The 18,135-nt window shown below is 33.9% G+C and overlaps 1 protein-coding gene across 6 annotated transcripts in view; it reads left to right on the top strand.

Moving 5' to 3' along the window:
• Window positions 1–15,851, top strand: part of LOC117678686 (VPS10 domain-containing receptor SorCS1) — a 415,591-nt gene extending 399,740 nt beyond the window's left edge. The window contains exons 23-28 of one of the 6 annotated variants that reach the window (XM_087872867.1): window positions 976–1,107; window positions 8,430–8,529; window positions 10,171–10,276; window positions 10,390–10,545; window positions 12,521–12,728; window positions 14,169–15,851. In XM_087872867.1, coding sequence (XP_087728993.1) covers window positions 976–1,107; window positions 8,430–8,529; window positions 10,171–10,276; window positions 10,390–10,545; window positions 12,521–12,665 — 639 coding nt within the window. In that variant the 3' untranslated portion in view covers window positions 12,666–12,728; window positions 14,169–15,851. Of the gene's footprint in view, window positions 1–975; window positions 1,108–8,429; window positions 8,530–10,170; window positions 10,277–10,389; window positions 10,550–12,520; window positions 12,729–14,163 lie in introns of those variants that run through there. The other 5 variants (XM_087872863.1, XM_087872868.1, XM_087872864.1 and 2 more) reach the window with 5 other exon arrangements.
• Window positions 15,852–18,135: the final 2,284 nt, after the last annotated feature.

The following is an 18,135-nucleotide window of genomic DNA, read 5'->3' as shown; positions in this document are numbered from 1 at the left end:
AGTAGAGCTCCCACTGGTTCCTTTCTACGTCCAGTACAATCAGACCCTGAGCTGTGCAAGATCTAAACAAGGCTGTTATATGACTTTTCACCTCTGCTTATCAAATTTCTAACATTTCTTTCTCCTGACATTTTGAACTTCAGAATTAATTTATTTCTCACATAGCAATTATTGGGTTGTTTTGGGCCTTTTTTTTAAATTTCTATATTGATTTTGTAAATACCACAGTGTGTGATACAATCTTTAATTATGTCATTCATGTTCGTTAATTAATTTTCTTTGCGGATAGTTTTAAATTGTATATTTTTAAGCCCCAAAACCAGCAATCTCATTTACCACTGTCAATGATTCTCTGCTGAGAAATGCCTATAGGAACGGGAATATAATGCTTATCAAAAAGCTGGAGAATCGATTTTCTCGGTGAAAAATGTAGATTTGAATGCAATTGTATAAGAGATGTGGTGGCACAGTGGTTAGAATGCAGTATTACAGAATAATTCTGCTGACTGCCTGTTGCCTGAAGTTCAGTAGTTCGAATCTCACCGGGTCAAGGTTGATTCAGCCTTCCATCCTTACAAGGTCGGTAAAATGAGGACGCAGATTGTTGGGGGTAATATGCTGAGAGGACTGTAAAGCATTGTAAAGCAGTATATAAGTCTAAGTGCTATTACTATTGCTATTTGATGATGAGATGGAGAGCACAAGAAGCAAAAAAAAACCCAACAAAACCAACCAAATAGTTCTACTGTAGGTTTAAAGGTGGTATGCATTTTTATTTATTAAATATAGTAATAGCAAATATTAAATGTTGGAATGATGGGATATAAATTAAAAAAATAAAAATATTTGTATTAATAGTCCATAAATTTAGAAAAAATATAATAGAAGACAACCAGTTCAAGTTTATTTTAGCTGCAGAGTCAGAACTATGGATGTCAGTCTAATGTACTATTACTTTTATTTTCCCCATATTAGGTAACAACCATTTCCAGTGAACATATTTTGGTAGCAATCTTGCCAGGGTTACCCACCTCAGCTGAACTCTTTATTTTGCCCTATAAGAATTCCAATGGAGAAAGTAAAGAAACAGCTGAAGATCTGCAACAGGTATCTGGTTTTGTTGGTTCTTTTTAGCCAGATAATAATGTTGAATTATTAAGAAATTTACATTAAGCATTTCTGGACAGTAGAGATCACAAACATCTCACATTAATATTAATTTATAGCCATTTTTATTTTTACTTGCATTATTCATGATTCTATAACCTTTCAGTTTTCTCTAAATTGCTCCTGCAGTCATTGAATAAGTACATATTAACAAATTTAAAGGAGACAAAGAAAAAAAAAGTCTCAGGATTTCATAGTCTTAATAACCCAGGCTTTATCAATAGCAACTGATGTCATTATCATCTTAAGGATGGATTACAACAACATTCAGTTCTTGGAAGACCACATGGAAACATTAGCTGTGTAGAATGACGTTATCTGCTTGCTAGAAGATGATAGCCACTTTAGAGGGTTACTCCTATGCTTGGGTCACTGCAGTTTTAATCAATAGAGTTCAGTCGGTTTTAACCTGTAAACCATGGTTTTGATCCAGGTTTTCTTATCTGGATCTAATCAACCTTAGAATCTATAGCTTAAATAATAAGAATTTATTTCAAAGCATCTATCTTTTTGGAGGGGAGGGGGAGGAAATGAAAAAATAGTTGAAATTTTAGATTTAAATATAACAACTTCTGTTGCAGCACCATTTCTATTTTTATTACTATCATACATTTTATAAGACATGGAAGTTTTTTATTTCAAAAAGAATTATACACACACACAAATATATTTTTGAATGAGGATTTTTGTAACATTATGGGGGATGTAAAAGTAGACTTCACATTTTATGGTAGAAAATCTCCAATCCACAGACAGAATGAAAAAAAAAACCTGACACATTTTGTTTTACAAAGGATTCTAACCCAGAAAGGTTTTCATGTTTACTGACTCTTTATTGCTTTAAGGGGACCCCAATGACTTGGTCTTCCCAGTTTCTGATAATTTTTATATAGTTTTGGTAGAAAGGGATGTGTTAATTTCTTCTCTTGTAAGTCTGTAAATCTGTAAAGCCCTAATATTAAATTTCTCATTAATGCAAATATATTTTCATTTGACTAATGAATCAGTTTATCACATACATGCTTAATCAGGTAGCCAGTTTTACTTTCATTGACTTTGAATTCTAATAATGATAAATTAATTGTTTAAAATCCTTCTAACTAAGATTATATTTTGTTGGATGCCAGCTCTAATACCTTTACAGTATTTGGGTAATTGTTTTGCAATCATGCATACATGCAAAGGCCTATTACCAAGAAGTCGTGGTCCCTTTATAGAGCAGATATTTGATTTTGGATGTTCTGGGAAAGCCCCACTATGATTCAACTGACTAAAATTATTTTTTCTAAAATTTTGGGCCCTCATAATTTCTGACACACAAATCTTACATTCAGGCCAAATCCAGAGGAGTTAAGTCTGTTCTTTAAATCACTCTAGTTTTTTTAGAGTGTGGTTGATGTTTCTGCTCAGCATTCAGAACAGTACTTATTAACAATATTAGAATACCTCTAGTGATTTTAGTCCTTCTTTATTCCATATGAGATTCTTATGGGACATTAATCATGTGGATAACTTTTACCCTGAAAAGTATATTATTTAATCATATAAATAAATAAATAAATAAATAAATAAATAAATAAATAAATAAATTTAATAATAATAATAATAACAATTACAACATCAGCAGAAGGATTATTCATAGTGCAGAAAATATATATCACTGGAAATGGCAATAATCTAATTTTTCAACTGAAATAAGATTATCTGTATTTAAAGATTTTCAGTTTAGCTGCAAACTTAAGTGTGCCAGCAGTGGCACAAGCTCAAAGCTTTAAAGTTTCTGTGCTGATGATAAGCTTATAAAATTTATAATTCATGAACCTGAACAAATTTTAGTTTTCCTACAAGAATATGTCAGCACTGTTTTGTTGTTGATATGCATTTTATACTTAACAAACTTGTTATCAGTACAAGGCTGATGATAGACAATATTTAGCTGGATTGATTGAGTGATTGTGTACCATTGGATAACCTAGTGATCACATAGATAGATTTTCTCCATGATTATCTGTCCCTAACCTAGTCCTTCAGGTCTTCCAATAGTGCACCCATAACTTTGTTACTGATTAACCTCTTTTTCTCTTTCCTTCCATGTTTACCAGCTTCTCCAGACAGCTAGATACAGTATATAAGATCTCCAAAATGCCATAATTTAAGTCTGGTGCCATGAATGAGAATTCTGGGATAATTTATCCAATGATCCATTTTTTTTTAGCAGATGTAATAGTATATAGGAAAATCTTGGGAGATGGGCAAAGAAATGCTACTTGGGGAACTATTAGGTAAGAGACATCATATCCCCCAGCTACATAATGAGTGCTACATAGTGGGAATTTTACTTTCAGACTTGCAAGATTGATGTCAGCCTTATCAGTATGTCATCTCTCCCAGGTAAATCATGCAGGAAACGGGATTAGATTAACTAATTTTATTTTATTTTAAGCCTATTTTAACAGAATCTTGCAAGTCTAAAGTACAGACTTCCTGCTGTCAGTTTTAACTGCTTGATACATTAGGGTGGATCCTTCCTAATGTTTTCTTTGTTCAGCCACTGATAGCTCTTGCCTCGCTTGTCTGATTTATCTGTTTTCTAGGCAGCAACTCTTCTCCTTGTTCCCTAAGGTCCTCCCTACATTCCATTACACAGATAGTCCAGAGAGGAAACATGACCAAATAAAGTAACTCTACTTTATTGTAAACCTACATTAACAGAAACTTTCAGGTCTGAAAATTCTCCCTCTGTCATCTTTACAACTTGATAATGCAGGGAGAGTTAGTTCTGAACCACTTGCTTCACCCATTATGCTCTGCTATCTCTTGCCTGACCATTCTCAAAGCAGCATCTCTTAACCCAGTCTCCTAAAGTCTTTGCTGCATACAAATACAACAGTCCATGGTATTCTCAGGAATCTTCTTCAATACCAATGTTTAAAAGTGTCAATAATTATTATTATAATAATTAATACTTACTGTAATAATCTCAATATGTACCTTGTTTAGTTCAGCGAGGTTTCCTTATGAACAGAGTCATAGATATTTTGCTTCTTCAAAGTCCAGACCCTCATACCTTCACACACTAGCCAAATCCAGAAAGATTCTGTTAAATCAGACTGAAATCACCCTAATTCAGGGGTCGGCAACCTTAAACACTCAAAGAGCCACAAAGGTCCTAACCAGAAGCCCCCATTCAATTCTGGAGCTGATTGGAAGTCCGGTTCCCCCACCATAGAGTGTCCTCCTTGCACGGCTTCCTTTTTCCTCTGCCGACTGAAAGTTGGTTGCCCTACTATAGAGTCTTCTCCTAGCATGGCATCCTTTTTCCTCTACCTAACCGAAAGCCCCATCAATTGTGGAGCCGACCAGCAACAGGAAGCTGCAGCAGAGGGATGAAAAAGCCACATGCGGCTCCAGAGCCGCGGGTTGCTGACCCCTGCCCTAGTTCATTGTTGCCTAGTGTTGTTTATGCTCAGTAGCTAAACAATACATATTAAAAGTATTAGAATATCTATGGTGATTTTATTCCTTCTTTATCCCAGATGAGATTCTTATGATACATTAAACCAGAGAATAGCTTTTTCACCCTGTTTTAAACAGGTTTATTCCTACTGAATTGGTGAATGTGTGCTAATGATCTAATAAACTCCTATTGAAGCAGCTTCCATCTGACATAAAAACACAGGCCTGACTTTATAGCACTAGTCTTAATTTATTGTGTAAGCCACAACATTAGTTCATTCATTTTACTGAAGCCTCTAATCCATGATTTACAATGAACATTTTGTGTTTATTTAATATTTTAAATCAAAGCAAGACTTTGTATGCAAAAGCTATACAAAGCTCACTATATTACAATGCCCCAGAGCCCATTCTGATAAATCCAATAATCATATAAGTAAAATATGGTCAGAAAAGAAGAAAATTGTATAAAGAGACTTGAATGAGAGAAAAGTCTATTTTACGCTCTGAAGATACGTGATATCCTATAGCAAAAGTTAATTGTTACGAATTTCTAATTCCAACATTTGAACTGCTAGAGTTCAACATCACCACATCACTAATTAAAGTGTGCTGGATTTATAAGTGGACATAGCTGTAGGGGTTCTATACGCCAAGCAGTGAAAATTAGAAGGCGTATCAGCTTTTAAAAAATAATAGCAATATTATACTCCAGTGGCTCCACTGATGAATGTGCACATAAAGAAGTAGGGAAGTGGGGGTGTTCCAAATCTGCATTTAAAATTGTGGTATTATTCTGAATGCAAATCATATCATTTCTAGAACGTCATAGGGATGAGGACATATACTTTGAACTGGGTACCTTAGTTTGTCAAAGGAGGCTCGGGAACTTTTCTTTAGTATCAGTATAATTTGATTACATTAAGGGGTGGGCTAATCAGTCCCATGCCAATGTCTTAGGTATTCATTTTTTTTTTCTTACATGTTGATTCATTATCATCCTACTCAGTGGATTTTTAAAAATACATAAAAGTATTGTTTTTGGAAATACTTTACCCTAAATTATGAGATTTTTATATGTATTTATTCAGCTAAAGTTTCCATTTTATTCTCATTTTCCTACTTTTTAAAGTCAAGACCTACAGTGCAATACATGACAATGACATATCGAAGAACTTAATAATGTGAGAACCAAGAAAAATGAATTTATCTTATAAAGAAGAATATGAACAACAGCGGGGTTACAATAAATTCTCATGGTGACAAACTTACAATTTAGCGTAGCAGAAAGTGTGAAAGTCAATCCTTGTGGCACAGAGGAAAAGCAGCTTTCAGCAAGACACTGGAGGGCAGCATTGCACCTTTCCTTATGAATTCAGGCTCTTGTACATCCACATACAACCTTAGTTCATTCATTTTATAACCTAATTACACTGGATTGGATTATCGTCACATTGAACTTCATATTGAACCCAATGGCTAAATATGACAAATCTGCTGTTGACATTTTATTCAGAATTCACAAAACATGAAGTATGTTTTTAAAACTTGAGATCTTGACTAAACGTATTATTCATTTTCGAAGTTTCTACATGTCCGTGAACATTTACTTCTGTTTATATGAATGTTTATTCAGATGCCTAACTGTATCTGAGTTCAAGCCTCATTGCCTCGGATTGCAGTATAAACAAAAAGCTCTCTAATAATACATTATTTTTGCTATGTATCATATTTTTGATGCGTCCTTCTATCATTGTTATGACTGTATCCATGGTAAGCATCATGCAGTATTTTCCAGTAAACAGTGTAGGGCACTTTTAACTGAAGTCCCAATTAATACTTTTAGGATGGCATGGGTCACAATGAATATGGTAGTAGGCAATTACATACACAGGGACAGAGCCAGAATTTTAGATATACAATAGTTCTTTCTTAAAATGAATTAAATCTATCTGGGGCTTATACTACAGTTTTTATATAAATCTTATTTGAGTTGCAGGAAACTGTTGCCATATTTTTTGAGAAATTATAGTTGAGGTGGGATGTTTAAGAATATGGTTCACCACCTCAGTTTGCCAGCTCCTGTTTTAAACCTCCTCTGTTTCCTATTTTGAAAGTGTAGTTTAGTTTAAAAAGTTTAAAAAGCTATCTCTTTGAATTGCTGTGATCTTCAGTTTGCAGATCATGATGTTGTGTAGGTTCACAAAGCAGTTGAAATAAATAAGTTACTGAAGAATATGAGTCCTTCTGACAAAAAATGAAATACCTATAATATAAAATAAATGTGTACAAGTATTGAGATGGTAGTTTTGAATGAAAGTTGTTTGACTTTCTATTAAAATTAGTTATTGTTATACTTCACAATTCTTGTTACGGCCTTGTCACAATGCACCAGTTTTAAAGTTGACTTTGACTGAACCTTTTTTGTGCAAGTGCCGGTAAAACAAATAATATTTTAAAGAGGAGAGAGTGCTGCATCAATCTTTCATTTTATTTAAATGAGGCTTTACCCCAATAGCTTCTTCTTGAACTCTACATGTTATTTTATCATGCGCAGATCAATTACCGTACATTATCTATGAGGGTATATTTTGGGGAATAGGGGCAATATCTGGCTCAAAGCAACCATTTTCAACAAAATCAAGGAATGACACTATGAAGGTAATATTTTCCTTTTTCAGCAGGCTTTTTTTATCACCATAAGATTAAGTATTGTAATAATTATAGTTCCAGCCCTACTCAGTATTTGTCTAATGGAAAGCCTGAAAGGTAATCCATCCCCTGCTAGGGTCTAAAATTGGGAACAGAAAAGGCATTTTCCAAATATGATAGACCCAATGTGAGTCATAGGGAATGTCTATCACTATCCATTTCCCCTCGTATATACAGTATAGTGCAAGAAATTCACTCTTTACAAACTATTTCAATTTTAGGCAACTAAAATTGAAACAAAAATGATTTCTATTTCATAATGAATCCTGAATGGTGTTTGCCAAATAGGAAAAATAAAACAGATTTGTGGAGAAAAAATGTACGTAACTAGTATTAAAAGTTTTGTGCAGCATATTATGGGTGGCATTTCAAAAGTATGTGATACAAGAAGTCAAAGGAGTCTTGATTATAATAGAGGGTTATGGTAACCAAGCCGTTTATTTTGCCCTAGTCAATTTGAGGATAAAAGACAAGCACTATTACGCTATAGTAGTTCATAGACTGTAATTTTTATATTTTTGGTGAGGAACTTCAGTATATATTGTTATTTCCTTTAATGTATATAATATAATGATTCACTAACAGGCAGATTAAATTATGGGGCTGAGAAACCATTCTTAAACATCCATTTGTTTGTTAAGAAAAGATTTATATAACATATTTATTTCATTTCTCCATCAAGACCTGAGGTGAGTTTCAGCAGGTTCTGACTAGTTCTGAAGAACCAGTAGCGGAAATTTTGAGTAGTTTGGAGAACCGGTAGTAAAAATTCTGATTGGTTCTGCCCCCATCTATTCTCTGCCTCCCAAGTTCCAGCTGATTGGGAGGAAATGGGGATTTTACAGTATCCTTCCCCTGCCATGCCCACCAAGCCACACCACGCCCACCTTCCCCTGCCATGCCCACCAAGCCATGCCACGCCCACCAAACCACACCCACAGAACCGGTAGTAAAAAATTTTGAAACCCACCACTGATCAAGACGTTTTCATTCTTTATTTAGCAATCAGCATTCTCTTTGTTAGGATATTGTTTTTTGTCCTTTGTGGTAGCATACAAAAGAATTTATATATATATTTTTCTTCCTTATTCTAGATTTCAGAAATATTAGTCCAGAAATTAAACCAAAATGCCATTCAGTTCGACTTAAAGCCTGGAGTTAGAATCCTTGTTCATGCTGCTCATTTAACAGCAGGTTGGTGCTGATTCTTTAACAATTTAGCTAGCATTGCTGGAACAGTTAATTGACAATGCTTTAATGATAGAATTGTAGATTTTTAATGTTCAGAATATTTTTCTACTTTTATTTTATTTATATGTATTTAAAATACTTCTTTGTGATAAAATGCAATACAATACATAGCTAAAGTTCTATTACATTTACTGAGACTTAATCACAGTTAATGTCCAGAATATTAGAAAAAGGAAAATGCTGTGAATGGAGGTAGTCCTCAAGATTTAATGGTAAGGGATACCTTTACAATAGAGATATGCTACATACATTTTAAATTCACTTCATGGTTTTGATGACTGCCAGCAGTTCTTTCTATTTCTTCATCTTTAAAAAAAATCAAATCAAGAAACCAAATTTTGAAAATGTAACTGAAATTATATGTGTGTATGTCATTGGCTCCATAGCAGTGGTGGATTCCTCCCAGTTCCGCCCGGTTCCGCAGAGCCGGTAGTGGTGACATATGATGTCACAGAGCCAGTTCTGCTCCCCCGCCCCCCAACCGCCCCGGGTTATTCTTACCTTTTATTTGGCCCCACCCCCTATCTATTGCTGCTCCTGAGTCCCAGCTGATCAGCTAGAAGGAAAAAAACTGTTTAAACTCTTGCCACAGGGCTTCAAAGTGCCGCCCTACAGCTGATCATTGTTAAAAGGCAGTGTGCTGGTAGACCGGTACTTCCAAAAACAAATGAGTAGACCGGTGCCTGCAAAAATAAATGGGTAAACCAGAGCCTGCAAAAACAAATGGGTACACTCCAAGAACAAATGGGTAGACTAGGACGTTCCAAGAACAAATGAGTAGACCGGTACAGCTCTGCAAGCAGTTAAAAGCCTGGTAGACCAGTACCTCTGCTAAATCCTAAAGAATTGCCACATGACTATCAAGCTACGCCCACAAAATAAGCCACGCCCACAGAACCGGTAGTAAAAAAAATTAGAACCCACCTCTGCTCCATAGGTATAATACTTTTGTATATAAGGATAGAAATGGACATCATTCACCAAATTTTAATTCTAAGAAGATGCAATTTATTCATACTTTTTAATTCAAAAGTGCTAGAACAAATGTACTTACAGTGATGACTACCTAAAAGGAGAGATACTTTTGATTCTAGAGACTGAATTAAAACACCCCATGAGTGCCTATCTACATTGCAAGTAGTATATTCGTTTTTGTTATTACCTTTGGTTATTGTAATACATGATATAGTGTCCAGAAAAAGTTAATCTGAACTGTCACAACTGTAGCAGATTAAAAAGTGGTTTTTTTTCTTGAGATTAACATTCCTTGAACTTCATCTGCAATAGGTAATAGTCTGAGAACTGAAGCCATATGAGTCACTAACTTTCTGCCACAACCAACTTAAATAAAGCATTATTGACTGAAAAGTTTGTAGTCTGTGTATCAGATGTTAAGATTATAGAAGTGCTCTAATGCAGAAAAGACAGATAATTGTACAGACTGTTCAATAACAGTGCAACCTTGGTTGGAAAAGTTCAAGAACATCAGTGATGGTTTGTTTAAAAAAAAGAAGTAGTCATTCTATACTTTATGTGCCTATGACTGAATGTACTAATGTCTAACTTGTTTTTAACTTTTTATAGCTCCACTCATAGATGTCACACCTAGCCATAGTGGTTCAGCCATGCTAATGTTGCTGTCTGTAGTATTTGTGGGATTGGCAGTATTTGTAATCTACAAATTCAAAAGGTATGTGAAGTTTTTTCCTGACTTTCTTTCCATCCTTCTGTCAGGTGTGAAAGCATAATTCAAAGAGACCCTTAGCATACACATAGCAATGATGGTTTTTGTTAATATTTTAGGAAGATTCCGGGCATTAATGTTTATGCACAGATGCAGAATGAGAAAGATCAAGAGATGGTCAGTCCAGGCAGTCAAAGTGAAAGCATTCCTAATGTCCCTCAGAGGGAGATGATGAACCCACAGCAACTAGTAGATGAGAAGTTGGATACCAGCCCATAGGTAAATAGACTAAGCCAGCCAATAGCTGGTCAAAGTTTGCATTCTGATTGGCTAAATCTATTCTGACTTTTCCAACCTCTTCTGCTAAAACACTCAATATTCCCACTGATCCATTAACACATCTAAATTTCTCTAAACTAACACAAATATCTTTACTCCACCTCTTCTAATTAATGAGTCAGAAAGTATGAGGTAAAATTTTATTTCCATTGTAATAAATGTCACAATAGTTAACTAGAACTGTGGAAAAAAAATTCTTCTACCACCATAAATACCTTTACATTTCCCAATTTTTGGTTTATATTTTGTTGCTACAAAATCATCCAACTATGAATTTTTTAATGTTTTATGACATATGCCACTCAGAGTCACTTACTGAGATGTTATAAACAAACAAACAAACAAATAAACTTGCACTAATCACTAGGCAAAATATAAAATTCTCCTTTATGGTATCATGACAAATTACTAGCTGTCATTATTACAATATTAGCTGAATTTATTTTGCTATTTTTATTCTTTTATATCTATCATATCTTTTAGAGATTTTTAAGCAACCTGTCACAAGAATTAAACTGAACACAAATAGAAACCATTACTATTAATATAACACCAAAGATATTTTATTCAAATATCTTTGAATAAAAAGTTGTGCTTTTTAAAAACCTTTGCACAGTAACTGCAGTATATCCCATCACACATGTTTCTCAAACTTGGCAATTTTAAGATGCATAGACTTCAACTCCCAGAATTACCCAGCCAGCATAAGAGGCTCCTAAAGATGGACATCTACTTATAGTTTTACTGATTTGTGAAATCATGCAAAAAAAAAAAAAAGGATAATTTGAGTAACCTAAGGCTAACTAATTTAGGATGTTAGTGATAGTCATTATTTTATATTTCAGCCAGAAATATGTTTACAAACATGGTAAACTTTAAAAAGCAGGTATAAAATAGCTTATCCAGATAGGTCTAAGACCAACTATTATTTCAGTTTCCATTAGAATTTCTGAATTTCATATAAAGGCAGCCATATATTAACCAAGTTTGGATAAAGTCTGAGGAAAGCTTTACTGGAGGTGAGTTTGCCAATGCACTACTTTCAAATTCTCTGCTGCACATATTAGCATGACATGGGCTTTTAGAACATAGAATGAAGGGTACCTTGGAGGTCTTTTAGTCCAATCCCCTGCTCAAGCAGGACTGAGACCTTCTGTTCTTTGAATATAGCCTTTGAATGGACTCTGTCTGGTTTATCCATTTGTATTCGAGCTTACAATATTACAAAAATATAATCAGCTCACAAAATTTGAGGATATAATTTTTTGCTTTGTGTCAAAGCTAAATGTCAACATTTGAAGAAAGATATGAACGATAAAGTGACTGATGCCAATAGAAAAGAAGTATATTTGATCTGATGTCATTTTAAATTCAAAGGTAGATTAAATTAATAGGTATAGCTAAAATCTACATGATTTATGGATTTAATATTTTCCCAAATTTGAAGAAAAAAAAGAAGTAATATGTAAGCAAGCTGTAGTGATACAGTGGTTAGAATGCAGTATTGCAGGCTAATTCAGCTCATGGCCATTGCCAAAAGTTCGATTCTGACCGACTCAAGGTTGACCCATCCTTCCATCCTTCTGAAGTCAGTAAAATGAAGACCCAGATTGTTGGAGGCAATATACTGACTCTGTAAACCGCTTAAAGAGGATTATAAAGCACTATGAAGCGGTATATAAGTCTAAGGGCCAACTAGCAGTATTTTGGAAGGGCACAAGTTATGCATCCTTCTGGAAATGAATTATTAATTATGATCAAATGCATGCAACTGTATTTATTACTGAAGCTGTTTTTGTACTTTATCCTTAATTAGCTTCATTTCTCTTCCTTCCCTTTCCCTTGCACATGTGGATTAGTATTCAAGGATTGTACTTTTAATGAATCCAACTGATTCTGGCTGGGGTTATTTGTAGGGTTGCCAGATTTCCAAAGACCAATTCTTGTTCACAAGAGGCTATTGGGAGGAAAATCTCCTGGACATCCTGGACACCAACCAGCGAGCGTGACCAGACAGCCAAGGACTGCCCAGGGTCCAGGACCAGACAGTGCATAGACTCTTGCCCTGCTGATAAGCACACTGGCGGTCAGATGTCTGAGGAATGCTCGTCAGGCGCAGGTGCGCTGGGTTGCTGACCCACTGATTAGTACACTGGTGGTCAGCTGAAGGGGTGGGGGACTGGAGCAGCTGCCTGTAGGGCACAAGGTAACCATGTTAAAGTACATGGGTAATCTGGAGCCCTTCCAGAGCTGCCAGTCATAAAGTTTGATTATAAATATTGTCCTGGGCAGTGGACAAAGCAGGTGGTTTCTATACTGTCCAAGTTCATCATGGATATCTGGCAACCCTATTTGGATTTAGCCTTGGCTGTATCCAAGCCAGTAATTACCATAATTCAACTTAAAAGTGGGCTCGACCTTGGACAATATGACAGAGAGAGAAAGAGAGAGAGAAAGAGAGAAATAGATTATATTCTTTTGTAATCATATTTTAATATAAGGTGCAGTTTTTGTGCATATATTTGTCTTATTGCTTCAAGAGCCTTTAATGGCCAATTTAGGTGATAATTAAATAAATAAACAGACTTTCAAGTCTATAAGCACTCCATATAGAATGCAGGTTTAGGGATGGGATATACAGTAGGTTTCTTACTTTCTGTAGTGTTCTTCTAAGGCTTGGAAAAATAGATTTCCAGAAGCATATGTACTGGAATGAAAATTCAGAAGCACTCTTAATGTATGGGAGTTGCCTATAATGTATGTGACAGAAATATATGTATATATATAGATAGATAGATAGATAGATAGATAGATAGATAGATAGATAGATAGATAGATATAGATATAGATATAGATATAGATATAGATATAGATATAGATATAGATATAGATATAGATATATAGATATATAGATATGAGTGAAAGTATTTCCAAATGCATATAATGATTAAAAATTGAAAGAAAACCAGCATAGATTCATAGAGCAGAAGATTTTTTTCCTGAAATCCATGCTGCATCAGCAAAGAAAGTAGAGTTCATGGTCAATTCTATACAGATGTTTTAGATTGTCCAAAGATGAGAATTTTAGGAATTTTTGAACAAACTTAGTTCCTCAATAATTCTCTAGAAATTAATGTAAAATCTGATTCTTGGCTTTTTTCGTTTTTCTTTTCTTTTTGCTCAGTTCAGGCCTCCAATCTTTGAGGAAAGACAAGAACCTCAGCTGATTATCAGAGCCCTATCACTTTATATTTAATTTCAAATGTTATCAAAAGTAAGCACTTTAACTCAAAGATATCCAACCAGTCCAGTTCCTTCCTTCTGTCACAGGCTGGGCTTTAATTTGACAGGGTTAAGACATGACTCATTAGTATGGGAACAAGATATGTTCAGCCTTCTAAATGTCAAGCAGGTTCTCAAGATGAGCATAATGTCTCAGTGAGGAACATTTACATCCAAAGTATTGAAAATTAGGATATTGAGAAGTTTTCTGTTCCCTCAGTTGCACGTTGTTATTTTGCTAATTTAAATTTATTGTGTTTATCTCTCTTTACTACAGGAAGTATTTCCACAGTTGCTGAGACTCAAAGCACAAAAGAAATTCCTACCTGTATTAATGTTTGAAACAAGGACACCAATCTATCTTTATCCCCTTCAATATAAATATATATTTTGTATGATATATATATATATATATCATACAAAATCTCATACAAAATGAGAGAGAGAGAGGAACCAGTCACTGCTTTTGGACTTTTGATTCTTCTGATGACAAAAAAGGTTTTTAGCTTTAAGCCTGTGCATGTGGATGTCATTTGGGTAACATATTTAGAATGTACAGGTGCTCTATTTTAGTGGGGTAAAAGGAAAACACTACTTTATCTTAATTCTCTTCCCATTTCCTTTTCTAATCAAGATTTAATTTTACATGATCCATACTGATATAGGCCAAGAATGTGCATGGGGTATTTTGGGAGGGAAATTAGGTAAGCGTAAACTTGCTGACTTTCAGTATAACTCCTAACATTTTTAGCCCTGAGGGATTATAGATGACTTTGGCACTATAGCCTACATTCCTGAAATACAGGGAGGAAAAAATAGAGTTTTTAAAACAGCAGTTTTATTATTTTTCCCCTTGTGTTTTCATCTGGTATTTTACGTACTCCATGAAATAATTTGTCTGGAGTCCTTTTTAATTTTGTTAAAGGCAGTGTAAGACAGTTAAAATGTGTTTTTCATTGCCAAAAATCAAAATATTTCATATGTAGTTGATTGACACTTTCATTCATGCCATTCTAGTTCAAGAACAACAAAAAACAACTATCTTTATAGATATAAATCTAGTCAAGAGAGTTTGAATATCAGTTTTAGCTTGTCTTTGCCATTATTAGCTACCTCTTTTACCCTCCAATTTAATAAAGACTATTCCACTTAGCATTTGTAATAATAATTTTAAGCATTTTTGCTAGCATCCCATCTATTCACTTTGGAGATAATTATTCATTAGTAGAATGGAATTAATTGGGAAAAATATTATTTCCTATAGTTTCCACATTGTTACCTCTTCCCAAATGTATTGGTGGGTTTTTAAAATGGTTTTTTTAAAAACCCAAAATAAATGAGAGTTATTTGGTACATTGAGTGACTATTACAGATAAATTGGTTCAATCTACAAGCCAACAATCATCAACTTTCAAAAGGACTTGTTCCAGAAGAATAAATTGCAAGTCCTGTTATCCCTGGACTTTATACAGAAATGATGTTTGTGTGATTCCATTATAAACATCCCACAAAATGTAGATAATAGTTTTAATAGATAATATGTTTGCATAAGATGTAGACATAACAGAAACCTTTAAATCAAGTTGTACTATTTACATAAAATGTTTTCCCCATACTGGGGCTAATTTTACATCTTGTAGCTGGAATATATCAATGTCCTTTGCCATATAATTAACTTTTCAGATAGATGCTAAATAATTTCAATATCTATTTAAAAACATCTACCATTTTTATTTCATTGTTTTTATTGCATTGTGGAATAAAACAGGTCCAGCTACAAGTTCTACAGACCAGATTCAAATACATTATTTTTCTAGACTGAGTCAGGGAAAATGTTCCACTGAGCAGATTTTAGTTCTCCAAATTTGTAACCGATTGAAAATAATCCTCACTGGGAGACTCGATGTACATGTTAGCTGTAAACTGAAACTTGATTAATGCATTAAAGATATAATCCACATGTTGAGAATGACTTTTAATTGTAAGCCTGATGATTGAAAGACCTGGCCTAATTTTTTCATTCGCTGGTTGGTCCCCACTGCTGGATTTTTATAACTTTTTGCTTCATGAAAAGTTACACTCTAGTAAAGATATTATCTTATTACAAATATTGGATTCAGTGTGAGAAATATAATTCCCATGACACCAGCTCCTGGAGTGCGCATGCACTAATGGGACATGAACATTCTCTTGGAATAGCGACCCCTCAGTATGAATTGGATGTCCTTATCTCTCTCTTAGTCTATCTGATTCTGGCATATAGCATAAAGTAACATCAAATAAAGTAAGGAGTATCAGGGATTATGTAATTCATTGAAAATGAAGATCTGTTATTTAATGCTAAAGCATCGAATCCATAAAGTGTTGATTGAGGTATAATACAAAGATGTAAAATACTAGTAAAATATCTACCTCACTTACCCAGGTAAGTAAGTTAGTCCAATGAAACTGTTTTCCAAAGCACTGGAATTTCTATTAATTTTTGGAAGTTATATTATTCCTATTATTAGATATTTTAAAACATATCCAGTGGTATGATAGCATTCAGAAGGATCATAATTGAGGACTTTATAGTTAAGGTTATTAACTATAGTTATTAATTTCTAAATGAATTTAAATAATTAATCTGGTTTATATTTTTGTTTTCAAACAATATTAAAAAAATTCAACAGCTAGATATTTGAATACTTACGCTTAAAACTTTAAAAAAAGTGTTATGAAACTTTGAACTTCAAAATGAATACTAAAATGTGACTGTATTAATAAGTATGATTATTAATATGGTAATTGCTATTTATAATAAAATTAATGAAATTCCATATATGCAGGGGAAAATGAAAAATGATCCACTGAGATACATTGTTTCAGATTTTTATAATATGACAGGTTTTCTTAAGCTTAATTTAAACATCATTTAACTTAGATTACTTCAGATTTATGCCAGTTTTAAAGGTCAAATCCTTAATTCTAGCAAACACTGAGGGGCTATGAGGTCGGAAATGCACTCTAGTAAGCTGCTGGCATCAGCACTGTTATATGGATATTTATTGCAAATCTTGTAATCATTACCTAATGAGAAGCTGTTGCCTGGGCAACAGGCTTTGGTATGCCTCATCTTCCATCAATGGATGATATTTATAAATATCCTCTTTTACTGGAATTGAAACTGGCAAGATAAGTTTTCCTAATATAAGATGCTGATGTGATTGTTTTGGCACAGCTCTGTTATTAAGGCTGCACATGTATTCTTACTGCCAGTGAGATTGAGTAAAATAGAGCTCAAATATCCTGAATTAAGCTGCTAGTGTACCACATAATGCACTAATGCACAGAATCCTTTCAGGAGGATGATTAAAAATAAAAAGCTAGTGCCCTTTCCTGTGCAGCATTTGGTTATATGAATGATTTGAAAAGCAGTTAAGCCCATAACTCAATATTTCTAAAAATTAATTTGGAAAACCATATTGGATATTTTTCATGTTATTTCAGCAAGTCGAGTTTCTGCTCCCATGAGTCACGATGTTGCTTTGCTGCCTTATAGATGCCTCCCACCCAAACAAAACATTGGTGCAGGTTTGGAAAAACAACTGGCCATAAGGAAAGCTTCAGTATTATACTAACACTATTTTCAGTTTTAAATCAAGAAATACACAAGCAATTTTTTTGAGGTCCAATTATTTAAATAATAGGGTTAATTACTTAAATATTTCCCCTAAAAATTAAAAAAAATCATTTAATTTCAATCTTCAATCTCATTATTTTCTGAAGTCCATTTTAATACTAAGGCCCAAATTGCTACATGTGAATATATGAAATATAGAGTGAGAATAATATTTGGCTTATTGTAATGCTAAGAAATTAGGGATGTAGTGCATCAGAACAGAATCCATATTTTTTTCACATAACAAGGACAGAATACTATCCATAGTCTCAAAACAGAAAAAGTAGGTAACTATAAAATAATATTGATAAATCTCTGGAATTCTTCTATACCTTTTCCTATCAGATGCAAATTATGTGTATCCATCGGTGTATCTGTCGGGGTATGGAGAAATAATGAGAGATCACTATACAATAATTCTCACAATTCTAATGGATAGAAGTCCAATATTAGTGGTGTTATTTTTATAGGAAATAAATTTGATTTCTTTTCTTATAGCATTGAACTATTGCTAATTTTGAAATGACTTTTTGATGTAATTTCCTCTCTTGGTTGGATACAATGTAGTGTAATGTATAATTGC

The sequence above is a fragment of the Pantherophis guttatus genome, chromosome 6 (genome assembly GCF_059756535.1).
Source record: "Pantherophis guttatus breed Tessera chromosome 6, ASM5975653v1, whole genome shotgun sequence".
NCBI classification, from domain to species: Eukaryota; Metazoa; Chordata; class Lepidosauria; order Squamata; family Colubridae; genus Pantherophis; species Pantherophis guttatus.
This window is presented reverse-complemented; position numbering and strand designations above follow the sequence as displayed.